Source organism: Zeus faber (genome assembly GCF_960531495.2).
Source record: "Zeus faber genome assembly, chromosome: 3".
NCBI lineage: Eukaryota > Metazoa > Chordata > Actinopteri > Zeiformes > Zeidae > Zeus > Zeus faber.
Window position 1 is genome coordinate 3,718,311 of NC_137190.1, and position 27,500 is coordinate 3,745,810.

At 48.2% G+C, this 27,500-nt stretch overlaps 1 protein-coding gene across 2 annotated transcripts in view; it reads left to right on the forward strand.

Annotated features, from left to right (window-relative positions):
* The window catches only part of adamtsl3 (ADAMTS-like 3), a 169,396-nt gene that overhangs the window by 8,230 nt on the left and 133,666 nt on the right, over nucleotides 1-27,500 (forward strand). Inside the window, exon 3 of one of the 2 annotated variants that reach the window (XM_079997512.1) lies at nucleotides 17,261-17,374. The exons of the other annotated variant lie outside the window; for it this stretch is intronic. Within the exon in view, the coding sequence (XP_079853638.1) occupies nucleotides 17,261-17,374 (114 nt within the window). The remainder of the gene's footprint in view (nucleotides 1-17,260; nucleotides 17,375-27,500) is intronic. 2 annotated transcript variants of the gene reach the window in all.

A 27,500-nucleotide genomic window follows, 5' to 3' on the forward strand; every position in this document is an offset into this window, starting at 1 on the left:
GATTTTAATTTCATTGGATGCAATAATCCACACATCAAGGCGTTTGTTATCGCAACAAGATGCCGCGCTGATTCCTAAATTCGTAAATCCTAAACCTTAAGAATCACCCAGCACGGCGCACTGACCCAATCCAATACTTTTGCCGACCCCGACTCGCGTCAGTTTGTGACCGTCAGAACGTGACGATCGACCCCTCATCTGCTTTTTCTCCGACACCCGACGTTTTGACGATGTATCCCAAACACAACCCGGGAAACACTTCTTGTTCTCCCATCCAGGGTCGGGCTGAGCGCAGCGCTGACATTCGAGCCCACGCTCCGACGCCGTCCGCAGCTGTGTTTGATTTGAAGCGTTGCGTCAGGAACGCTTCAGACTGATGAAACCTCTGATAACCCCTCCAGACGCGAGGCGGAGACGGAAAACGGAGAGGAGGACCGGCACCTCCGCCTCGTTTTGGAGCGCCGTCTCAAAGGAAAACTCGTTTTTCAATCGCCGCGACTCGACCCGAGTGATCCTCACCCCAATCTCCCCAGCGTGGAGGGGTGCGCTCGTGCTTCAACGACGTGGTGCTGATTGCCCCATCCCACCGGGCGCTCATCCTGGCATACCGTGCGCCGTCTCCCCCTGCAGCTCCCCACCTGTCCAGCAGGGGACCTCAGTTTCTGCATCACCCGTCATGCTTGTGCCCTTTGCCCTCCTCCTACACCGCTACCTCTGTCGTTACACTTCTGGTCTTTGGGAAGGCGGTTTACCTTTTGCACCTGTTTAATTGTTTTGTTCTTGTCTCTGACGAAGACCCACCTCGATCTGCCTCGATGCTTCTGCGTCTGGGTTCAACCCCCACTTTTGTCCCACGCGACACTGGACCAATTAAAAGGAGGCCGGATGACATGATTCAGACGATGCCTCGGGCTGAGTGCCATCGACTGAAAAATAAGGCTTAGGTTAATAAATACCAGCGTCCTCCGCTAAGGCGGAGTCCGAAGCGCGGGCCGGTTCGCTCCGGCTCGGTCCACACCTCCGCCACCCAGGGAGCCCCGTCCTCCTGGCGAGTCCCCGCTCCGTCAGGAATCCGGGAGACGGACTCTAATCGCTGAGTGATCCCACGCTGCTGCGGGGCTCTTATCTGGAGTGCACATCAGGGACAGAACCACGACCCGACATGCAAGCGGGCTCAACATGCTGCTTTTCCACTGGGACGTGTGTGTGTGTGTGTGTGTGTGTGTGTGTGTGTGTGTGTGTGTGTGTGTGTGTTCCTCTCATCCTTCTTTCGTTTCCATCCCTCGTTCCCTGGGTGCAAAGTGAGCTGTTAAGACGCCGGCGCCCGGCGAGAGCACGGGCTCCATTTATTTCCCTTCCGGTGAACTTTCAACCTTCAGATCTGACTCCATTAGACGCTCTGCGGCCGCGGCGTCGGGCAAATCTGGGTGTCAATCACCCCCCCCCCCGTCTCCCCCGCCCTCCCCCTCACTCCCCCTTCCTCCCCCCCGTCTCCCCCGCCCCCGCTCTCTCAGGGCGGTTCACAGCCCAGACAGGGAGCGATTAAGATATCCATCTGGAATAATGTGATTTCCACCGCGCCGCCTGACCGGTCGGTGGGGGGCCCCCTCCCCGCCCCCCCCACCATCACCTCCCCCGTTATCAGCGTGTCATTATTTATTCGCAGTTTGGGGTCCGTGTTTATTATTCAGGAGTTCATTACGGGAGGAATGGAGTCGGGGCTGTCACTTCTTCTCCTGCCTCTGGAGGGCTGGGGTTCTGGGGGGTCAGGAGGGGCAGATCATTGTTATTTTTTATTATTGTTGACGTTGTTGTCGTATTTGTTGTTTGTGGCAGACGAGGGGGCGTGGTTGAGCCACGGTCTGCAGGTGACGGCGCTGGCGTCTTCCTGCCGCGGCTGCACCAGGTCCTCTTATCCAGCCTCATTAGCGCTGATCGGTCGGACGCGGCCGGAAGAGCTTTCCGAGGTGTTGTCTTGTCCGGTGGTGGAGGTGGCGTGGTGCGGGAGCCGCAGCTCCGACATTGCTTTATCGTCGCGTTTTGGTCAGCGAGCCTTTTTGTCTATTAGTTATGACGAAAACCCACTGCCCAAAAGTCTCCGTCTCCCTCCCTGGACAACAGCAGCAATGTGGGTGGAGTCTCCCACATTGCTGCTGTTGTTGCTAAAACCATCTGAAACAGAACAACAGCAGAAGTTATGAACACGGTTTACGTCTGGTTTGAACCGGAACGCCACAAACATCTTGTGATTCAACTTTCATCCAAATCAATCCACCTGCGGAGGAGTAGTGAGTGAAAAAAAAAGACAAATCTGACCCACGGTAGAAAAGCAAATGTTCAACTGGTGACCACATTGAGTGGAGTCCACTTGACTGTGTGAGTGAGTGATGCGTTCAAGATCCAGGAAGGCGTTGGAAAATTACAAATGCCGTGAAATTGTAATTGTAATTTGTCCGAGAAATACGACAACGTTTTGCTTATTTCATGGAAATGTAACCTATTGAAACCATTGAATCCGAGGGAAGAAGTCACCATTAAAATCACGTAAGTTCGATTACCTTCCTAAACCCCCGTAAATAAGTCACTTCAAACATGTGACATGAACAGCCTATAGTGCAGCAGGAGCGCCGGTGCTTCCTCCACTCTCTCCCCGGCCGGAGCTGACCAATTTTAACTGGAACTCGCCCTCCTCCAAACCAGCGCCGGCGCGGCCCCCGTCCCAGCAGAAGGAGAGCGATTGAAGAGAGAATCCGCAGTAGGGGAGAGTCCCTCGGTCCGCTCCAAACGTCCCCTCATATAATCATTCGGGTACTTCGGAACATCTGAAACCTGTAATTCGTACCTAACATGACTAAACTGGAACCTGTGTATTGCTGGCTGCAGCTATATTTATAATAATAATAATAATAAAAAAATAATAATGATAATGATAATGATAATAATAATAATAATAATAATAATGATAATGATAATGATAATGATAATGATAATGATAATAATAATAATAATAATAATAATAATAATAATAATAATAATGTCTCTGTCCTCCCCCGTTCCCGGAGCCATTTTTCACGTGCTGCTCCATTGGGTTTCACTGGCTCTTTACATCCACCATTAACTTGTTAACCTGTAATGCTTCCTGACCGCCCCGCCCACCCAAACCACACAACCATACACACTCACACACCTCCTCCCGTCGGGGGGTTACATCTGGAGATGGAACATCGCAGATAAAGTCCTGAACAGCGGAACATGTGAGTACGTTGAAATGGAAGTTGGACTCAGGAGAGCGCCGACTGGACGAGGGTGGTCCGAGTCTGTGTGTGCGTGCGTGTGTGCGTGCGCGCGTTTATTCGTGCGTGCGTTTGTGTGCGTGCGTGCGTGTGTGTGTGTGTGTGTGTGTGTCTGTGTCTGTGTCTGTGTGTGTGTGTGTGTGCGTGTGTGTGTGTCTGTGTCTGTGTGTGTGTGTGTGTGTGTGTCTGTGTGTGTGTGTGCGTGTGTGTGTGTGTGCGTGTGTGTGTGTGCGTGCGTGTGTCTGTGTGTGTGTGTCTGTGTCTGTGTGTGTGTGTGTGTGTGTGTCTGTGTGTGTGTGTGTGTGTGTGTGTGTGTCTGTGTGTGTGTATGTGTGCGTGCGTGTGTCTGTGTGTGTGTGTCTGTGTCTGTGTGTGTGTGTGTGTGTGTGTGCGTGTGTGTGTGCGTGCGTGTGTGTGTGTGTGTGTGTGTCATGGTCTGGCAGGGACGGTCGGTGCACGTGCACGAGAGGAGCGCTCTTTTTTTTCCCCAGCCACCTGGGACGTGTCGCCCACGTGCTGTGAGGCTTGTTGTTGTGATGCTTCAGACACTTGACGTGATCGATTGGCTCCGTTTCCAAGCAAACAGAGCTGGAGGAACAATGGATTCGGGGACGCCGCTGGTGCTTGTTTTTTATTTTGTTGTTTTGTCTTGTTATGTGATAAAAAAACAAAATGGAAAGAAAAGAATAATGCATTATTTATTATCGCATATTATCGCATTGTTATATTTGTGTGAAAAGTTTCCAAAAATGTGCTCCTGCAGTAAATAAGATGGCCAGGCACTCAACTTTGCATTTACATACTGTACATTGACAGGTTTATGTTTGTCAGTGAAAATTGTCTGTAATGGAAGTGAGGAGCCTCCAAATGGGACATTACTGAGCTGTTATTGAGCTTATTACTATTGCTGTTGAATCAAGTGGAATTAACTTTGAGATCAAGAGACTTTAAAGATTAAGATCAAACGGAAAGCGGTGGAAGAGGGGAAGTCCAAGCGTGAAAGGGGTTAGGGTTTTACAAATATAGTTCCGTATACACTCCAAGCCATCCATACTACAGTATAATTCCTGAAAATGTGGAGCTGTGAGTTGTTGGTTTCTTTGTGCTGTGCACAGGACGGACACGCTGGTGGTGTTGAGCAGGTGTCAAATAAGCAACATGAACCTGCCTCCTCTAATATTTAAAACACAAAATAAGAATTACCCTTTTAAAGGGGACCTATTGTGCTCCTTTTTTACACACGTACATATCGGTCTCTGAGATCCCAAAACATGTCTTTGAAGTTTGTTGCTGAAAAGACTGCTCAGATGGTGCATTCCAGCCATTCTAACACGCCTCTAAAACCCGACGGTTCCTAAATGGGTTGTTTTTTTGGGGGCGGAGCCACCCTCCCGAGGCCCCGAGTTCTCCGAGCCAATGGGCTTTGAGCATGGCTTCGGGGTTTCGTTCTATTCACTCCGTAACTTTCACGGATTTCAGAACAAATCTGAGGCGGGAAATAAGCAATCCAGTTGCTAAATCTCCACTCGTTCATTTGATCTGAAGGCCTTGTTTAAAAGTTAAGTCCGTCTTTCATTGGCGTTCTGCGAGTTGGAGGGAGACACGGACACCGCGTCGTGACGCACAGGGACTCTCGGATGCGGGGATTTTATTTTATTTTTTTTATTTGAGAGTAGAAAAAAACCTTTGGAAACGGTGCGTTCAGAGCGGAATCCTGAGCGTTTGGTTCACAGACATTACTTTGTCTTATTACCTCATTATTTGACACTTTGACCACGTCTAATATCAACATCCTAAATGTAACATTATATATATGACAGGAAATAAGGAAAAGCATAATAGGTCCCCTTTAAAAGAGACTCATATCTTGTTTGGTTTATTGGTGAGAATTCCAGCTTCCTCGTCTGCGTTTTGATTCGGTTCCTCGTGTCGGACGTGATGTGAGATGAACAGAACGATTAGAAGTTGGATTCTGTCGTCTCTAGTAGCTCCCAGGCTGTCATGCACACACACACACATGCACGCACGCACAGACACACACACACACACTCACCCCTTCACCTCTCAGAGAGAGAGAGAGAGAGAGAGAGAGAGAGAGAGAGGGAGAGAGAGAGGGAGAGAGAGAGAGAGAGAGAGAGAGAGAGAGGGAGAGAGAGAGAGAGTCCTCTTTCATGGATGTGCACAGTGTGTCCATTCACAGCAGCTCTACAACTCCTTTTCTCTCTGTCTCTGTCTCTCTCCTCCCTCCACCTCTCCCTGGAGCTTTCTCTCTGTCTCTCCCCTCTATCCATCCCATCCCTCATTCAGGCAGGAAAGCTGTTTCTTTATATACATATATATATGTTTATATATAGCCATATTCATGTATACATACATATATATGTGTATATATGTATATAAATATATATATATACACATATGTATATACATATATACATACATAGATTCAAGATTCAAGAGGTTATTTGTCAGAATATAGATAAGATAGATAAGAATAAATGAATTGTCATTGCACAGAGTACAAGTACTGAAGCAACTAAATGCATTTCTCCGCATTTTACCACCCTAGTCACTGACATGTATATACATATATATATATATATATATATATATATATACACCGTATATGGATATTTTTGCTGTTCCTTTGTGGTCGACTTGCTTTTGGGTGCTCTGAATTCCAAATCACCTCACCTTCCTTTCACAATTTTCACAGAATGAAGCTTTAATGGCATTTTGATTGAAAAAAAACAAACATTTGCCAAACCAAAAAAGAAAGGAAACAGATGGTTAAACCAAAATGAAATGAAATAAATATAATATACAAGTTAATGAGTACGGCATGTTTCACACTATGTGCGTTACATGGGGCATAAAATACCCTATAGGGCAAAACTGAAATAAATAGTGCCATAACAAAACAACAATTACAGTATACCCAGTACATTGAGGTAAACAGCTTGTTACTAATCACATGCAATTCAATAAAAGATAAAAGTGGAGTACCTTGTTTTAAATTCATTCTAAAATAGTTCCACACCAGTTCTTCAGGGTGAAACTGATTCTCCGACATGTTTCATCTGTTTTTCGGAGAGGGAGGTCTGGGATCTTTGGGGGGAAATTTGGGGAACCTTCCATTCGTAATTTTCATCGTTTTTTTTTGGCCATTTTCTTTCTCGCCCTCGCTCCCCACCGCCCCCTCCCTCTGTTTACCAGGGTGCTGTTTGTGTCTGTGGAGTGATAAAAGCTCCACACCTCCTCTAAAAGCGCCATAAAGAGGAAAAAAAATGAACTGGGCGTCTCTGATGCACGATATGGAGCAGGAGTGTCACACCGCATCACACTCACACCACACACACACACACACACACGCAGGCACGCACGCACGCACGCACACACACACACACACACACGCACACGCACACACACACACACACACACACACACACACACACACACACACACACACACACACAGACACTGACACACAGGCAGGCACACAGAGACTCAAACACACAAACATTCACACATGTACACACACACACACACACACACACACACACACACACACACACACACACACTTCTCTTCTAGTGGACAGTCTCTCATTACAACTATCCATCACCTTGAAGATGCCTGGAGGAAGCATCACCACGGCAATTAGAGGAGGAGGTGGTGGTGTCTGTGTGTCTGTGTGTGTGTGTGTGTGTGTGTGTGTGTGTGTGTGTGTGTGTGTGTGTGTATCTGTGTGTGTGTGTGTGTGTGTGTATGTGCGTACACGTATAGTTTGGGGGGCTTCTCAGTAAGGTTGTTGAGGGTATTCGCAGGTATACACATGGTATAAAAGTACAACCAACCCAGAAAACCTCAGAGGAAAGTATTTATATATGTAACAGTACACCACCCTCCTCCTCCTTCTCTAATCCAACACTACACCACCCACCGCCTCCTTCTCTAATCCAACACTACACCACTCACCCTCTTCCTTCTCTAATCCAACACTACACCACCCACCTCCTTCTCTAATACAACACTACATCCACCTCGTCCTTCTCTAATACAACACTACGTCCACTTCCTCCTTCTCTAATACAACACTACGTCCACCTTCTCCTTCTCTAATACAACACTACGTCCACCTCCTGTTCCTTCACTCAGTCTTTCAATGTGAGCTTCGTGCGTCACTCAATATTGAAACTTGTTTTTGTTTTAAGAGCGTGAAGATTGGTCCAAATGGAGATGGCTTTTCAGTTGCGTTGGAAGAGCCCCCCCCCCCTTATCTATCACTTTCACAAGATAAATGTACACGGTTTGATCATTTTCTACACATACGCAAGTCATTAAAAAATACTTAAACCGTACCTTTATTTTGCACCTGAAGGCAATAAAGACGCCATCGTCTTCATCTAAACATAATTAAGGGACACCACTTTCTGTGAGTTCTGCGGTGAAGCCTGTGGCGTGGATCAGAACAGCCGCCCTGACCCCGCCCTGACCCTGCCCTCACCCCGTCTGGACGCGTGATGTACAAGCTGTTTGGGGAGAAGCTCATTTGGTCTCCAGCTCCATGAACTCAAACAAGAAAAGCCAAAGCACTGCTTGAGTCTGACAAACAGAGCACCAGGGGTGACTCACCTCCAGAGTTTGCAGAATTACTTTGAAAACGCCGCTTTGTTCTGGTCCAGGGCTGATTTCGAAGCCCTGGAAAGTGGCTAGAAGCGGTTCGGTGTCCTTAAAAAACAGGGGAAACTTAAAAACATAACGTCTTTAAGATACAGCAAGAAGAGACACTCGATGACTTCCTTTACAAATACCCTCAACAGTAAAAAAAAATAAGTGTTTCTATAATCAGTTGGAAGTTGGAAGAGTCAAGACTTGATTCTTCAAAGCGTTTCCTGCAGTAGATGTGAGTGAGTTAATGCTCCATTTAGGGGCCTCTTTCAGGTCCTCAAAGCCCTTCGAGCCGAACGCCACTTCACTCTTATCCTCAAGTGCCTCCTAATTGTCCCAGGAAGCTGCAGTCACTTGAGCCGGAGAGCTGCAGATAAAGCAACGACATGTCGCGTGCGCGCGCACGCACACACACACACACACACACACGCGCGCGCACACACGCGCACACACGCGCACACACGCGCACACACGCACACACACGCACACACAAACCCACGTTACCCGGTGCCACGAGCACATCCTTTCAAAGATGTTTAATGTAGATGTTCAGTTTGTTTTCATGCTTAAAATTCCAATTTCATCGCAGGCAGTTTCCCACTCTCCATAGAAATGAATGAGACTCATGGGGAGTTGTTGCCGTTTGTCAGATTCAGCCACTCCCGCTCGAAGGCTTTTGTTCAAATGTGCTCGCAGACACACACACACGCACACACACACACGCACACACACACACGGTGGCCGCTTGTACACAAACCAAAAGCTGCAGGAGCAAAGGCTTTCAAGTCCAGAATATATAGAAGAATAATAAATAATACAGAATATCCTGAATAGAACACCCTTGCCATTCCTGGCTGCATCGGTCAGCAGCGCTTGGAGACTCATGTGGGAACAAGACCATTCATGGCTGCAAAATTGCACCTGTTGGAGAATGACTTCTTGACTCCCAAACACGCACGCACGCACGCACACACACCACACCATAAACACACTATACACGGTCACAGAACCTCTCATAGTGTCTCTAAGGAGAAAAGATTAATGTGGTGACAGTTCCAAATGAGGGACTTTTTAAAAAGCCTTTATTCACTCGTCCACAATTCATATATATATATATATATATATATATATATATATATATATATATGTATATATATATATTTATATATAAACATGTTTACGGAAGCCCAAACTGTATCCGCAACGCGCATCATCATCATAGATAAGTTGTCATCAGAAAAAAAGAACAAAAAAAAAATAGAACATTTATATTGAGCAACTGTTGATATCAAAATGTCAACATCAAATCTGCTCCAAATTTATCATTTCTGGATTTCTGGATCTGACCTTTCATAAATTCTGTGCGAATCCCTGAAATGTCAATATAAAGTGCATCAGACATCTCAATTACACTGTTTACGAGCAAGAGAGGAGCCAGAAAGCATTTTTTTTCCCATAACAAACTGTTATGAATATTGAATATGAAGACGTCAGTAGTGAATGGAATCTGCACTACGGATCAAATCAACAGCTTTTGGGATGGCAGGGAGCAGACGCTCCCTAGTTCCCGTCGCTGATCTGCACCCCATGTGGCCAGGCTCGCTCACATCCCATCTCCCGTTCCTGTCAAATGGTCCCCGACCCACACAGCGAGCGGAGGGGGGGGGGGGGGGACGCATGGGGGTGGGAGGGGATAATGACAATCCACCAGGAGCAGGGGTTGGCTGCTCTGCCACGAGTCACTAACTTCACCAACTTCACAGCAAGGCGACCTCTGTGTGTACGTGTGTGTGTGTGTGTGTTTGTGTGTGTGTGTGTGTGTGTGTGTGTGTCTCTGTGTGTGTGTGTGTGTGTGTTTGTGTGTGTGTGTGTGTGTGTGTGTGTGTTTTCAAGTTTGTGTGTGCATGTCTTGTGCGTGAGGAGGTGTGATTCCCTTTCTGTGTGTGTGCCTGTCTGTGTGTATGTCTTGTGCGTTTTTAGGAGTGTGTGTGTGTGTGTGTGTGTGTGTGTGTGTGTGTGTGTGTGTATGTCTTGTGCGCTTTTAGGAGGAGTGTGTGTGCGTGTGTGTGTGTGTGCTTGTTCATACAGCCATGTGCATGACCCCGTATGATGTGTCAGTGAACGCACATGCTGTGGTTGGGTTGGATGTGTGTTGTGTGTGTGTGTGTGTGTGTGTGTGTGTGTGTGTGTGTGTGTGTGTGTGTATGTGTGTGCGTGTGCGTGCGTGCGTGCGTGTGTGTGTGTGTGTGTGTGACCAGGCATGGGCAAGCATAAATTAACGTCTTAATTGACTTGGTATCAATGAGTGATTGTGCTTAAGTGTGTCTGTGTGTGCGTACTCAGATTTTAGCATGGTCGTGTGTGGGCATAACTTTAACTTCCTATGTCATATGATCTGTTTTGGGTGAGTGTGTGTATGTGTGTGTGTGTGTGTGAGTGTGTGTGTGTGTGTGTGTGTGTGTGTGTGTGCGTGTGTGACAGAGCATGCCTGTGTGGGTTTAGAGGGACGTGAGTGGGCATAACGTGTTGTGTCTGTGCCTCTGGGCAGCTCTGGAGGCACGAGGCTCATCATATCAGGCGCCGCTCCAAAAAGATGTCCGTCGTCAGGCAGATACATGGGTGTACGGGTGATGATACAAGGACAGGGACTCTGGTCAGATAGAGGGGTCAAAGGCCTAAAGCAATCTTTGTCATTTTCAGCGCAGCGTATTGATCCTCACATTTCTGCTTCCCGTGACGACGGGTGATGAGAGTCTGGTCGAAAGTTCCGAAAAAACAAACTCACTCCGTAAGTCACACTTCCCGCACTTTACCGGCTGCCTGCTCAGTGCTGCCACCTGTGCCCAGGCCATGTATTGCAACCAATTTAATGTGGCAGATTTTTTTGGAGTTTCTCCCTCCATCAGGGTCCGGTGCAGGTAATGGGGGAGAAATCCACAATCTGCGTTCGGTGCAAACACCGACTTTGCAAATTCAATAAAGTATTTAAAAAAATGACTTTTTTTTTTTCACCGCTGTGCCACGGTGTTGTTGCCAGTGTTACAGACAAATGGGTGACCTGCCAAAAGTTGTCAGCCCCCCGGACAAAGAAATGCTACCCGTCTATTATGATGGAAAGGGAGCTTGGGTGGAGGGACCCGCCGTTATGTTCAACACGGACATCGCCTGAAATTCGGAAAGCAGGGACTTTGGTTTTGAGCACCGCAGTGCAGATCAACGGCTTAAACCTCCACCTTAACAGGTCATGTAATGTAACGTTGGGTGTTGAGCGTGTTTCTCAATGAAATCACCCTCGTTCCCTGATGTTTCGGTGTAAAAGGGACTCTTGAAATCCTCAGTGAAGTACCGTGGTGGCCGCTGCAGCTCGGCGCCAACTAAACCTTTTGGAACCGGTTTATTGAGATTTATGAAGCTCTGCCTGAGGTTCTCTCCTTCGGGGGAGATGTTTGGCTCGACTGGACTTCTGTGTTTATAACCCTCATTATCAGCAGATCCTGTTTATTATTGCACGTACAAAGTGGAGTCTCATTGTTTTTCAATCGAATAAAAGGTGGAGGAAAAGGAAGCAACCTCAACTTCTTTTAACATTCTCGTTGATAGCGGTGCCGTGATCCATTTATCTTTGATTATACCTGCACTTTACACACCTACACATTACACACTTTTCACGCTGGCAAGGGTCACAAACACACACACACACACACACACACACACACACACACACACATACGCCCGTAATGTCTCAATGCCCTGTGTGTGTGTGTGTGCGTGCGTGCGTGGGAGAAGAAGGAGAGAGATACATGAGAAAGAGAGCGAGGGAGGGACAGAAGTGGTGATGTGTTTATTTACATTGGTCTTGTTCGCACACATGGACTTGTGGAGCCGTCGTTCCAGAAGAGAACCTGGGGAGTGGGGGCGGGGGGGTGCGGTGTGTTTATTCTGTCCAGGGTCAGAAACGGGCTCTATTTAGGTTTGAGGTGTGTGTGTGTGTGTGTGTGTGTGTGTGTGTGTGTGTGTGTGTGTGTGTGTGTGTGTGTGTGTGTGTGTGTGTGTGTGTGCGCATCAACCGCTGATGTAACTGAATTATTCCCTTTTTTTTAGGGGGTGGGGGGGTTAGGGCTCTGTGCTGAATCACTGTGTCAGGTGAGTTTGGCTGAGTCCAGATCAGCTGTTGCCTCCCGCTTCCTGCTTCCTGCGTTTCGCTGTTTTATTTGAGGCGTGGTTTTGTGCCTCTGCGTTGGGCGCGGGGCCCGGATTGTTCTGGCTTGTTTCGCTGGGTTGGGTGCGTCAGTGTGGGACGCGCTCCTCCAGCCCAGAAAACCCCAATTCCTCCGTTGTCCCCGGATTTGTGTTTGTGTGCGGAGACGCACACAACGTATGGAACACACAAACAATGCAGCGCAGTACATCACTGCCACGAGAAGTTGAATTAAAATGTATAAATTGTCTTTTTTTTTTGCCTGCGACCCGCTTTACATATTATTAAATGTCTACACAATTAGGCAGCGCGGGAATAACTGTTTATTTTTTTTCCTAATGGGTTCGTGACAGCAGCTGCAGGGTGATGGTATCATCCATTCGCAACTTTGGATGCATAAAATTGAGGTTTCACGCTTTTATATTACAATTCCAGCATAAATTATGATTAGATGAATATGAACTAGATGGGGATGGGGGGTGTGGGGTGGGGGGTGGGGGTGGTTGTGCAATTAATTTTCCAGCAAGAAACCACAATAAACAAAAAGAAAAGAAAAATGCTCCACGAGCACAACGGAACACTGGAAGACTGGAAGTACCGTCTGGCAAATGAACTTTTTTAATCAAATTGAGGTTACAGGCTGCACAGCTGCTTTGTTGCGGTCGGGTTTCGGGACGCGGTCGGGGGGGGGGGGGGGGGGGGTTCGGTACCGGACCTTGGACTGAACCGTGTCGGGGAGATCGGACGGATGGAACGTTTTCTCATCTGCAAAGGAGAAAACCTGGAGAAAGGATGGGTCGCCTCCTCCCATTGGTCCAACCACCTGTCAATCAAACTGCCTGGAAGGCGCAACGTGTGAATGGTCCCGGCGACGCCGCCACGCCCCCGTCGGACGGAGGTTCCAGGCCGAGACGTCGCTTTGGCCGGGATGACCAAACCTGATCAGTTGCACAAGTCTGGGGCGTCGTTCTGGCTCCATAGCCCCATTTCACAATGCTCCTTTGTTTGTTTGTTTTCACCCCATTTCCATGGGGAAATGAGGGCCACGCCGGCCCCCCAGAGGAAACGGAAGTGTTCTTCAAACCAAGAAAATCTGGGACGTCGGTCAAGAAGCGGAATTAGGATCCGTATCAGCTGCTTTCCGCCGGGGCCCACGGAAAAGAAAAGAACGAGCGCCTTCCACGGTGCCCCCGCGTCTGCTGGCGGGGTCGGAATCAGATTTCAGGCAGAGGCTTTCAGAGAGAGAGAGCGAGAGAGAGAGAGAGCGAGAGAGAGAGAGGTTGTCACAAGGTCATTGAGTGATGGAAAAGTGCCAGAACTTTGACTATCCTCTGGGAGAAGGGAGGACCGTCATGTAGAGAAAGAGAGAGAGAGAGAGAGAGAGCGAGAGACTCTTTTAGAGCCTCTAAAAGCCTCCACTCAGGGCGTCTGAGGGTTTAAAGTGTTTGTCACGTACTGGAATCTGTCTGTCTGTCCGTCTCTCCCTCTCTCTCTCTCTCTCCCCCCCCCTCATGCTCCATGCGGTCCACGTGCACGCAGAAACACACCTCCGTGCACCTTCACGTGCACCCACCAGGGGGGCAGGACCGGCGTAAGAAACTGAATCCCCACAGGAAGACAGCCTCAGCGTCGCCCCCTGCTGGCCGGCCGCAGAGCCTTCCAAACCTCGTCGTTTCACGTTTCCATTTTTTGAGGTGACAGAGCTTCCCTCCGGGCTTATGTCTCCGCCAGCTCCCCTTCCACTGGTTCGTCCCATAGATGGTGCAGCCCCCGTGAACCACCTCCGCCCTGGCAACATCCCCTTCTTCTCCCACAAGCCTACTTCACCTTATTTCAGTCGTCTGTGTTTGGGAGGAGATTAGATCGTTGGAAGCGAGTGGACGACTGGAACCTCGTGTAGCAGTCAAATTGGTATTCAGGCGGCGCTCCGGTCTCCACGTTGCTCCCGACGTGGGCTCGAATCCACTCCACCCATTGAGGTGTCTGTCTGGGTGGGGTTTTCATGCCTCTCCCCCTCCCCGCCGCAGAGAAGCAGACCGGACTAATCAGAGCCGCTGAGCTCCCCGAAGATTCACTCCCTTCCCTGTTAGACCTAGAATCAGTACTCATCTTCCTCCTCCTCCTCCTCCTCCTCCTCCTCCTCCACCACCCACGGTTGAATTCTGCTGATCGTTCAGCAAAAAACGGACTCGCCCGACGTCGAATCAATCTGAGACAAATTGAGATGAAATTTTGGGGGTAATTTCCAGAGAACAAGTGGGGATTTCCGTTGCCTCCGTGCACAGCTTTTTACCCATCAACAGAGAGTGATTTGAGTTTTGTGCGTGCTGGCGCGTGTGCGTGAGCTGGAGGATGATCTCACAACATCTATGTGGAAAAACACCAGTTTGATCCAGACCGCCCCCCCCCCCGCAAAATGACAAATACCTGGGTTGAGAATGCGATGGTAGATTTCGGAGGCCTGTGGGGCCGGCTCTCCCGCTCGGCGGCCTGCTCAGGCGGGCGGGTTCGTCTGGTTCTGGTTGGAATTGAGTCTGGCCGAGGTGAGCGCTGATTCGCCCTGGGGATCGCCGGGCCGTCAAGCCAACTGAGTGGAACTCTGTCAAGTAAAGCAATCGAATTGGAGTCAACGTCGCTATCGCCGGCTTGAACCACCGGAAAGGTGGTCGGGGGTGGCTCGGGAGGTGGAGCAGGTCCTCTGGTGATCGGTTCGATCCCCGTCTCCTCCTGGTCGCGTGCCAAAGTGTCCTTGAGCAAGACCCTTAATCCTCTAACTGCTCGGCAGCGCCACGTGGCGCCCGCTAGATGTGTCCGTTACCAGGATGGTTAGATACAGAGACTGCATTTCGTTGCCTCATTATTTGTACCTCTGTGCAATGACAATAAAGTTGGAGCAAATCTGATAACAGAAGTATCATTGATAAAAAAATGATCCGGCTGGTATGCCCGTGGGAGTACACACGTCTCCTCCGGTTTCACTGTTTCGGTTTCACAGAAGCGGCTTCCAAAGTCATCACAGAGTAATATGAAATCAGCAAATGTTATTATCAGTATTTATTAAGTATTTCGACTTCAAAATTGTGTTCCACGACGGTTTGTTCATGGCCATACGATACCACCGACAGCCAGGGATGGGCCAGCTCGTGTGTGTGTGTGTGTGTGCGTGCGTGCGTGCGTGCGTGCGTGCGTGCGTGCGTGCGTGCGTGCGTGCGGGCGTGCGTGCGTGCGTGCATGCGTGCACTCACTCACCTGTTATTTTGTGCACTGAGGCTGTGCCTGAGTGACATCATGCTTGCATCTGATGCTAACCTCATCTGAGACATGATATAATCAACCATCTACAGTGGTACCTCCACCTACGGCTGTAACCCCTTCTAGAAAAACGGTCGTATGTTAAAACAGTCGTATGTCGAAGCAATTTTATCCCATATAAATTAATGGTAACTCATCAAATTCGTTCCGTGCGCCTAAACATAACAAATTTGCACTCGATTTTAACCTTTTTCACATGAAACCGTGCTGGGTGTTATAAACAATTAGTAAGCATTATGAAAAATAATAAAAAACAGTGTACAGTCATTTAAATAGGCACCTTACCTTTTTTTGTGACGACCGATGGCGTACTGAAGACGAGAAGTGTGGAGGAGGAGAGGAGAGGTTACTGCATGGAGGAGGAGGAGGAGAAGGAGGAGGAGGAGGAGGAGGAGGGTGAAGCCCCCTCATTAGCAGTTTGCGATTTTTCACCTTTAGATTTCATATTATCCTCCATCACATCTTCATTCGGCCTCTTTACACCACTTTGAAGCTTACGTTTTTCTTAGGTAGCCTTCGCCCGACACTTGCTTCTGCCTACGCTTTTGAATGGCTTTAAAACGTGCAACGGCATTATCATTACACAAACGAAGTTGACGATCTACCGCTTCTTTATTCGGGTGTGCGAGGGACCCCGGGCTTGGGGATCGGATTTGCAATAAACGTCAAGTTTATTCTCCTGCACCTTGCACCTTTTGAACGAACGCGCAGATTTTGTGAACGATAAACCAACAAAGGCTTGATCCCCAGGTCCCCAGGTCACCACATCTGCACAAACACAAAGTGTGAGACGGCCTTTTGTGAGGCTTGCGGCCGGGCGTCATTGGCTCCTCGGCAGTGACGTGAGTCCTGTTTGGAAGCTTTTTCTGGGAATAATCCAGTCTCACCGCAGCTGAACACCTGCCGAGGGATCATGCGTTCCCGTCCTCTTTTTTAAACGTATCCAACCGGCCGCCACGAGCCTCGAACGTCTCCTCTCCAGACGTCCCGGGAGTTTTTTGCCGTACGTCCTTGTACAGTCGCCTTTTCGCTGGGAATTCCTTGGGTGACCGGGTCTCCTAGCAACTGCTTTTCATTCCCCCGAGTCAGCAGCAGCTTCCCAGCTTCATCCAGTAGTTTTGGCCGCACCTTCGTCAGGATGCTCCACGCCCTGCGCCACGTCGGCCTTCTTCAACTCTTCCTTCTTCTTCAGGACGGCTGCGATGCTGGAAGCCGTGCGGCCATATTCACCAGCGAGTTGAGTCACGTGCACACCGCGCTCATGTTTCTCCATGATTTCCTTCTTAGTTTCAATGGGAGTCGTCGCCTTTTTCTTTTTCCCATCGTCCTTCTTCTTGGGACTCATCATGAAGGGTGAAAATAAACAAAATACACGGTTAATATGGAAAAATATCGATAAGCCACCAACTTGAACACACCGTGTAGGTCGCCCGCTGACTGATTGCTGACTGACTGCTGACTGACTGACTGCTGACTGGCCGCCGATGCTCCAACTGCAAATTTCCACGCTCGTATCTTAGAGCAGTCGCTCGCAAGTAGATGCAAATTTTGGCGACTATCACTGCTGGTTTCATGGATTGGTCGTAGGTAGATGCGGTCGTAAGTCGAGATACCACTGTACCTGAATACTGATCCACTGTGTGCGCGTGTGCGTGTGTGTGTGTGTGTGTGTGTGTGTGCGTGTGTGTGTGCGTGTGTGTGTGCGTGTGTGTGTGTGTGTGTGCGTGTGTCCGTGTGTGTGTGTGTGTGTGTGCGTGTGTGTGTGTGTGTGTGTGTGTGCGTGCAGGGTGCGGATGACCAGGCCGCTGTGTTCCTTCCAGAGTTCGTCCTCTCGCCTCAGGGCAGCTTTCTGGAGGACGCCGCAGGGGAGCAGTACCTCACTTACAGATACGACGACCAGGTGAGATGCACACATGCACGCACGCGCGCGCACACACACACACACACACACACACACACACACACACACACACACACACGCACATGCGCACGCGCACACATGCACACACACACACATATGCGCGTGTGCACACACACACACACACAAACACACACACACACACACAAAAATACACACATACACAGGCGCACACACATACGCGTGCACACACAAACACACACATACGCGCGCGCACACACACACACACACGCACACACACATATGCGCGCGCATACACACACGCACACACCATGTCATACATACGTTTCGTCATCTTGGATTAATTATGTATGTATACACACATAAACATCCAAACATCCAAGGGCTTGCACTCACACACACTCACACACTCACACACAACACACACACACACACACACACACACACACACACACACACACACACACACACACACACACACACACACACACACACACACACACCTTGTACATACACACTGTGCACACATAGATGAGTTGTTCATACACAAACAACACATATTCATCAGTATTGACTGATACAGGGACACACAAGACCCACAAAACATAGAGTAAGAGCTACAGGTTGAGCAACAGGGTGTGTATCAGCACATTGCCAGGTTATATATATATATATATTTATATGAGAGCATTATTTCTGCTGTGTCTTCCTTTGGCACAACCTGGACTGGACTCCGCCACCACTGAGAACATTTTGCCGTCCTGTTTCCAAAACGCAGCACAATGGGTGTGGAAGCAGCAACAAGATGGATGTACCTCTTGCTGTTTCTTCACAGACACCATTTGTTTTCATTACAACTCCCCCACTCCACTTTCTGCAGTGAAATATTGAAATATTTTTGCCAAATTGTTTTTTTTTTGGTTTGTTTTTTGTTTTTTCGGTGACAGGGTGGAGCAACAGTTGTGCTCTCAGCTGTTTCTCCAACTGCCTGAGTTCCGTTCACTGCAGGGGTATTTTTGACTTATGATTTCACATCAGGAAAGGGTGCAGAGCTACCAAATGAGCTTTCATTTAAGGTGATTGATGAAACACTCTCAGGGAAGTGTGCCTGAAAAATGGTGTCGAACTTTTGACAGGGGTTCTCACACTTCCTCAGCTGAACTGTTGAGTAACGCGCGGCTTGTATGCCGAGTGGAAGTCATTTAAAAGGGGGTAAAAAATAATAAATGTGAGTAAAATATTTGACGGAGGGTTTGTTGTAGCAGGTGTGGAGGTCAGTGATGCAAACATCCGGCGCCGCAGCCGCCGACAGACATTCAGACTCCGCTGCGCGGCGTTCTGCTATTTGCTCCCGTGGCGTTTTAACATTTTATAATGCAAATAATTTTTTTTCATTTCATAAAAACTCCTTTTTTTTTTTTTTATTCAATGCGTACGTACGCCTGTGCACGCACACCAAATCTCAATGCGGCCATTCTTCTCCTCACCACTTGTGCTCTGTGGAGATCTGTTTTTCTTCTGGTTGATTCAATAAAGCGGCGCAGCGCAGGAAGGTCGATTCCATCTGGCTCTCTGGCTCTTTAGAGGCTGCTGCCTTGGAACCACGCGCCACATAAATCATACAGCAGCGCAGAGAGCACGGCGGGTTTAAAAAAGCCTTGTGGCCCTGCAGATATAATACAAGCGGCCCTTAATGAAATGCAGGCAGCTCGTTTGGACGGAACGGAATTGGATGAGTTGTCTGGAATGCGCTTGGCCTTTCTCTCTCCCAAATGTCCAGGCTTTGTCCTCTCCGTGCGGCGTGCGGTGCAGCGAGCCAGGCCCTTTTCTCCTTTTTGCCTTTTCATTTGTGTTTTCATATCAAGGCCCGAACTGAATCATGAGCAGCGTGGGTCGTTACACATCTCTTTGCAAGGAAATAAGCAAGTCCTGAAGAGAGGGTCACTGTATAAACAGCTTCTTTCTGAATGCCCCGATGCAGTTCTTCGACGTATCAAGTTCCCTCTGTCGAATACGCTCTTTCGCCCTGAAGCCCTCCTTTCAGCAATGGACTTTTATGTTCCTCAAATGCTTTGCCCGAGTTGAACACTTAAACCCGAGTCCTTGAAGCGTCTTAAATATCCACTCATCACTTTCCGGCGGTAAAATCATCAGCCTTCTTTGTATCCGCCAAATGCATTGTGGGAGTCAACAACTCCCTCTTGTTTCCAGCGTTCGTTCAGTGGGGTTCAGAGAATGCAGAGTGTCTGGACCGTGGGCGTCGTTGAGCTCCAGCCTGGTTTGGCTCTGGCTCTTAGTTATGTGGGTCTTGAGCAGTTTGGGGAAGCGAACGGGGATCATGTGGTTGAGGACAGAGTCCATCCGACCTTTGAGAGGAACGCAGATCTCCCCCACAGCGGGACGGGGGTTGAACCGGCCTGTTCGACACCTCGGAAGGATCCTTAACCTGGCTGGAGATCAGGGGATTCGTATGGTGTTAACCTGTTACTGCCAAGTCTTTGTGGAACAGTGCAAGAAAGGCTACTTATGTCAAAAACAACAGATGAATTCAAAGCCACTTTCCCACAAAGAATTTGCATCTGTATTTCATGAATTTCTAACGGGATTCTTCATGTTGATTAGCGTAGTGGAAGCCAGTCACACCGTCATTTGGTCAGGATGACGTCGACATTTGTCAAGTTTGCTTTGGTTGTGCACCAAACTTTTTTCTTAAATTACAACGGTGATATTGAAAAGTTTTTGTTATGCGTGTATGGGCTTGTTTACTTATGTGTGTGATGTATTTTTGATGCGTTTTAAAAGTCGGCGCTGTGCTCATTCGTCGGCTGCTCTTGTAACAGAAGCGAGCACTTTGCCCGAGAACGGAAGCAGGGTGGCAGGCTGCGACGTGCAAGACGCAGCGTGCATCTCGGCCCTTCTACCTAACACAAGGTGCCTCCGTTCACCTAGTGCAGCGGTGCATGAGGAGTGCAAGGAGGGAACAACTTGGTATTATAAACTCTGCCGCCCCTGGGCAGGTCCTTGGTACCTGCCTGCATCACCTTCGCTGGCGACTCTTGCTGCGCTCAGATCAGTGCAGTGTCCAGTTTGTCAGTTCAACTACTGCCTTGGTTCTCAGTTCCCCAGACTCATGAATGTGTGTGTGTGTGTGGATGTGTAAGTGCATAGGACGTGCGTTGACGGAGCGAAGTGTTTGCACATTCACTGTGACCTTCATGTTGCTGGAACCCCCCCCCACCATAGTGTGCCTCAGGCAAAGCCAACTGATGCGGAGCCATTGAGACTGGAACCCAGAGCCCGTTAGCAGTGGATTATCCGGCTTCTTGTCCGTGAAGGATCGCTGAGCCCCGCACGCGGTATAAATAAGACATCAGGGCATCGAACCGCTCTGACGCGTTGAGTGCCGGGCTCTCACAGTTCACGTAGCGAGTTCCGTTCCGGCGACGTAGAAGAGGTCGGAGCCGCAAATAGACGACGGAGCGGGCCCTGAGCCCGACGGCAGCAGGGACCTTCCCCAGCCGGAATCAGGACGCACATTGTGCAGAATTGATTAATAATACTTGTGTTACCTCAGACTTAAATATTGCTTTTCTAAGTGCTCAAAGATGCTTCACGTGGCAGACAAATTCATATTTTCGCATCGATAAAAATGACCATTACAGAGGGAAGTGATGGTTGAAGACCAACACCAAATCCCTGAACTGGAAAATAAGAGCTCAACTGCCTCCATTCTACCTCGACTCTGCTTTACTTTTATTCCGTGGGGAACTGTCTCCCTCCTTCTCGCCTGCTCTTCTGTTCGTTGCCCTATTTTCCTTCTCTACCATCCCACTCACCAGTGTATTCCTGTCTGCCCTCAAACTCCATTAGCGCCACAGCTGCCCCACTTGGAAGTAGATCAGAGTCAAAGTTCGCACCAGAACAATTGAGCCAAGCCGAGCAGGTATTCTGCTGACGCTGCCCATCACGCGGCCGCGACGCCCGAAACTGGATAAGGAAATAAATTAAATGTCTTGGAAACGCTCGGCCCAAATTTTTTGGTTAAGGAAGAGGAGGGAAGTCGTGACGTTTCAGCTGTTTCGGGGAAGAGTCTGAGGAGGAAACTTTATGACTGATAATTCCCTCTGATCCCCCGGGTCAGATGGCAGGCCCTGCAGCCTGCGTCAGCAGCAAAGTTTTACTTTTTTTAAAAGTAGGCGCCGCTTCAATCTGCTCAATTTAAAACGGATCCGACGAGGTGAGCGCGGGCGGACGGAGGGCGCATTAGCTCGCCGCCTTTTTCTGAACAGGTATTTTTTCCCACCCCGCAGCACCGTCGGATTCGGTCGAAGGTGCAATCCGGGGACGATGTAGTAATTCCCGTGGTTGCTATGGCGACTCTAGCGGTAGCCGGGGAGCTGGAGAAGTAAATTATTTACGCTTTTCCTTTTTTTTTTGTGAAGCCTTATGTACAGTACAGGTGAGTATATCTTCTGTGAGGGGACAAAAAAAGACAAAAAACGTGCCTTGCTTAACGGCCCCACAGAGCTTCTCGACTGCCGTTCTGGTTGATTCTCTGCCGGCGGCCATACTTGATTGCAGCTCCAACCAAATGCATCACTTTAATACCCAGTCTCAAGGCGGAGGGACTCGTGTGGGTGTAAATATTTCCATTAGAGGTGTACGGTTGTTATGGCTCTCTCTGGGTATTTATTGTGACATGAACCCTCGTCCATCTATCCCTTGTATTATTGGAGCTCTCAGTGCGTTGTAAACACCACAGGAATTAGGTCGTCTTCCTCTTCAGATGAAATACTGTCGTTAGCTGGTAAAATAAAGAACATTATTGACTTGTGTGACTGAGCTGTCTTGGGGGGTGTTTTAATGGAGGGGTCAAGGAGTCAAACTGCTGCGCTGCTTGTTTTCATGGTGACAGGTTCTAGATGTATTGTACCCTACAGAAGCAGAAATAGGCACAGTAGAGGTGTGTGTGTGTGTGTGTGTGTGTGTGTGTGTGTGTGTGTGTGTGTGTGTGTGTGTGTGTGTGTGTGTGTGTGTGTGTGTGTGTGTGTGTGTGCGCGCGCCCACGCGTGTGTGTGTGTCAAGGACTGACTGTTTGTGTGTGTTTGTGCACGTGCATGCGTGTTTGTGAAGGGTTTACTGTGTGTGCGTTCCACTCATGTTGAGCTGCTCGGAAAGTCTCTTCCGTGGCTGATGTATTGATTCGTGCTCATGACATTATAAATTACTCACTGCACAGCGCGGGCATCTATTGGATCTACTCTGTTGGGATTTACTCTATCTGCTCTGTGAGCAGCGTCAGAAGACGCACAGAGGGGAAGCAGTACCTGTTTTTTAATTTGGTTTATATTTGAACACACCCGCTGGAGTAGCAGCAGCAGCAGCGGCGGCGGCAGCAGCTTCGCAACAGCCGTTAACCAGCAGGATTTAAATGTTTCGGCAAAGCCCCAATATCGTCCACGGCCATTACCGCGGTGTGCACACACAGGGACTCGCTGTACTCCGAGACACTTCCCTGCGCAGGTTCCCTGAAACGCTGTGGCCCTTTTTTCCATTTTGTCATTGCAAAGCACCACGAGGACGAACGTGTGAGCGGCGACCTAATGTGAAGATGAAGAGTTCCGGCCGATCCCTCAACGACATCCATTTCATTGTCTGGTGACATTTAGCGAGCGCCAATTAAAAGCTGGCCTTTCTGCGTCCCGTTCGATGGCTGCGGCGTCTCCCTCGCTCCCGGCTCCTTCCTCTCTCACCTTATTAAGCTCCGAGCGGCGGCCCCCAGCTCCCAAACGTCCGTGTGATCTGCAGCTTGTCTGGATCGTCGGTTCCCCGAGTTCCCTGAGGCGCAACGGGATTTTCTCTGAACGATAAAGACTGAGCTCAGGGCGAGAGATACAGGGCATGTGGAGTTAGGGGGCGTGTGGAGATATGGGCCGTGAGGCGATACGGGGCGTGTGGAGATGTGTGTGTGTGTGTGTTTGTGTGTGTGTGTGTGTGTGTGTGTGTGTGTGTGTGTGTGTGTGTCTGTTTGGTAGTTTCCCAAATGTCTGAAACCAAATGTCTCGGTATGATGTATTTTCGATCCAATCCAACGGGCTTCACTGTCTTGAATGTAAACAACACTGGAAACACTCAGAATTCCATATACTGCATCATAAAAACAAATATAGCCGCAGGCAGCAATGCATATGTTCATTTATTCGAACTCTTGCGACCCGACCCGCCTACCGACAAGAATTACAGTTTTCCGAGTTCCCATGGAACACAGCATCACTTCTCGCAGTCTCTCATCAACCAACACAAACCAGTGGAGTCCAGAGCGCGGCGCAGTGCGCACCACGCCCCATGCAACACACCCCCGCAGCCACACCTGCACAAATATGCACAAACATACCAAATTGGATGATGATGTCACAAAGCGCCCCGCGCCTCGGCCCGCTACTTCCGGTTCCTTCCTCCAGAAAAACTCCTCCGACACATAATATTCTGATCTTTATCAAACTTGGACCACGTCATATCTTGACAGCCCCGAATACAATTCTTTGGTTTTGTGTCCATGGGTTTCACTTTCAACGCCAGGCACACCAGGGGAATAATGATAAAAAGTAAGTATGAATAATAATAAAAAGACAATAATAATAATAATAATGCATATCTAAACAAAAACAATAGGCCTCCGCCCTTGCTGAGCTGGACCCTTATAAATGAAAAACAAAAAACTAAGGATCGCTATCGAGAATTTGTCATTGACCATCGCACGGAGATTATGCACAATAATTACTAAACAGAACATAATAGCTCACCTGATTCCTACCTAACTAACTAAAACAAACTGAATCTGAATATGTATGTGACAAATAAATCTCTTGATCTTGTAACCTGGTTCCATCTGGTGGATCAATTTTACAATAAAGGAACATTCTTACCTAATGGAGCCGTATCAATATGGACATGCTTACAGATCCATGCTGTGTTTTCACATGCAGATAAGAGCCACTTTCACCCATGAACTCAGGACAATGTGCTGATAATCAGGTCCGAACATTATCCGGAGTTGCCCTTTCCAGAGTTTCCGTTATACGGTAATTGCCGGTTTTTGACCGGAACAATCTGTTGATGTCCGACATATTTAAATGACTCTGGTCATAATGTCGGCTGAAAATAATTCCCTTTAAGCACAATTTGAATTAGTGCTCGGCAATAAAACGATAATTATCAACATATTTTTTTTCCTCTGTGTCAAAGTAAAATACTCAATTATTTCCATAAGAGATTCCGCAGATCTGTTCATTTCTGCACTCGGCAAGTTGCTACTGAAAGCCAATCAGTTTGGACGACCTAGAGCTGACCTTTCACCTCTGACCAATCACGTTTGTCGATGTAGAAGTGAGCCCCGCCCCCTCCCTGGTGGACAGGTTGAGCTTGTAAACACAGTAAACACGGAGCAGAGACAGAGCTCAGCCTCCACAACTCTGAGGAGAAGCCGAAAGATGATGTCATGTGACAACAGGGACACATACATCCATCGTTTGGTGGTTTTTGGATTTTAAGTTCTGACCCAAAGCAAACGGTAAATATCCATTTTGTCAAATATGTCGAGGAGACGTCAACACCACAAACTCTATCTTTTATTCAGTTATACTGACCATATTTATTTCGTTTTTAATTTGATCAAAGTGTTATTTTAGTGAAATGTTAATGAAGGTATCTGCACCTGTTACTTATTGTTCACGAACGGAAATTGTTTGATTTCAAGTAGTAATATTTGTAATATTTATTTATTCATTTATTTTTAAAACTGGGTTATCTGATGGGACTTATTTAATTTTGAATATTCAATAAAAAATATTATAAATCTACATGGTTCATGATTTCATTCTTTATATAACCTACCTATCAATTGTTTTGAAGCTCAATAAACACAGATAATTTTTACCGGAATCTCTCCCGTTTGTCCGGGACTGAAATCTGGACCGGCCCCAACTTGTCAGAGCGGAAACTCAGGCCCTTTCACACATGTTTACACCACCTGGAAATCCTCAGTTTGTTTTTTTACGAGGGGCGGAGCCTGGGCAGAGCGTGCAGGAGGCAGGAGGTGGCGCTGCAGAGTTCTAGCACACCCAAGACGGCGGACAAGGCTGTCGACTTGGATACTCAGCGTATTTGGACGTAATATAAACTAAAGAATGGAAAGGAATATAAATCCGCACGAAGATAAATAACTGCCGCATGATAGAGAGGTCGTCAACACGCGACACAGCAGGGTTGCGGTGCATGGCTGAAAGAAGCTTTGGACTCTAATTGGCTGCATTTCTCTAGCTCTGCCTCTCTGTGACCCCGCCCACCAGTAACCACGCCTCTCTATGTGATTTTTTTATTGTGAAATTGATAGAATCCCCAGTTCTAAAAACATACATTCCCAATATAGAGCTGCTTCATATGCGCTCGGTGTGTTTTTCCTTGTGCCGTCAAAAAACTATATTGAATATCTATATCTTTCAAGTGTCGTAAGAACGACAAAGTGTTGATATCAAGATGTCAGTGTTACCAGCGTTGGGAGTCGAGTTCTTTCGTCTCCGCGCTGCGTTAACTTTGCATTTTACTAGGTTTGTGTAACAGCTGAATTTAGTGTTATTTTTCAGTGTATTTTTATTTTTCCCACCACCTGTGTCCTCAAGGTGCTCCTCAGCGGCTGAGCTCATACACCTTCTCCCATACAATATTTATTGCGAGAGTTCTTTAAAGTATGAAAAGAAAAAGTAAAATCTGCTTGAATTCTTTCTTCTTTTTTAGTTCCTGGTTCTGCCTGATTCTCAAAACCCGCCGCCCCGCTAGGCCGCCCGCATGCGCCCTAAAAGGCTTGGAAAGTGAAATAATGATCCCAAGGAAGGCACGGCTGCTGTCATCGCGCCCAGAGATCCATTCATCAGCGCAGGTGTTTCGCAGCGTCCCCGGCGGAGAGCCGACATAATCCCCGGCTAATTACGCCTCTGTTCAGAAAGGCTCCTCTGTTGTAGAAGGAGGACCCTCTCTACCTGTTGCACTTCATTCTGCTCAGAGCAGGAGGAGGAGGCGGTCACGTGCACGGGCTGCACTAATCTGGGAAATTAGTAACTTGACACATATTGATGTAAGTTCTTCACGGGCCCGTGCACACACACAAACACTCACACACACACACACACACACACACACACACACACACACACACACAAACACTCACACACACAAACACTCACACACACAAACACTCACACACACACACACACACACACACACACACACACACACACACACACACACACACACACACACACACACACACACACACACACACACAAACACTCACACACACACACAGACACACACACACACACACACACACACACACACACACACACACACATACACTTGCTTGCTAAAGGTTGTTTGTCGTGTTCAACGATGACAACCCTGCCTCTGCCTCTGTCTCTCTTCTTGTGACTGTGGAGCCAGCCCACTCTGCGCTCCACAGTCTGCCACAAGCACAGGTGAAACAGGTGAAAGCACCGACTGGGTGTGTGGATGTGTTGCTGAGAAGAAACTGCCCATGTATTTGAAATATTACACGATTGCGAGTGGTTTGTCCGAAATGGCAAAGGTTGGTTAACTAGATGAGATGAGATGCCCACTGACATGCTACTTCTGTCTTTTCCGTGTTTACAGAGAGACCCAGTTTACCATATGCCCTTGCAGCAGCTGCAAGGGCACAATTCCCCTGGAGCTGCCGAACACCATGTGAACACCATATCCACGGTGCTGCTGTTCCTCCTGAAGCCACACTGTCACTCAGGCAGCAGTTCCTCTGTGATGTTTTGCACCAGTCTGTGTAGACTTTGGCCATGCTACACAGAAGGACTTGTCAGCCTTGCAATTTATATAGGGAGATGATGTTAGCATCCCTCCACTGCTTAGGGACAGTTTCATTCTTCCAGACATGTGTGATGAACAGTATAAGGGGTCTTGATGTTTTTCAGAGACCTTACTGCACACTGAACCTCTTCAAAAGTTGGTGGAAGATCAAGGTCTTGGATGGTGGGGCAGACAGGTCGTTCATCCAAGACTGAGCGGTCTGTTGGAGAGGGCTAATTTAGTGGGGTTTCAAAAT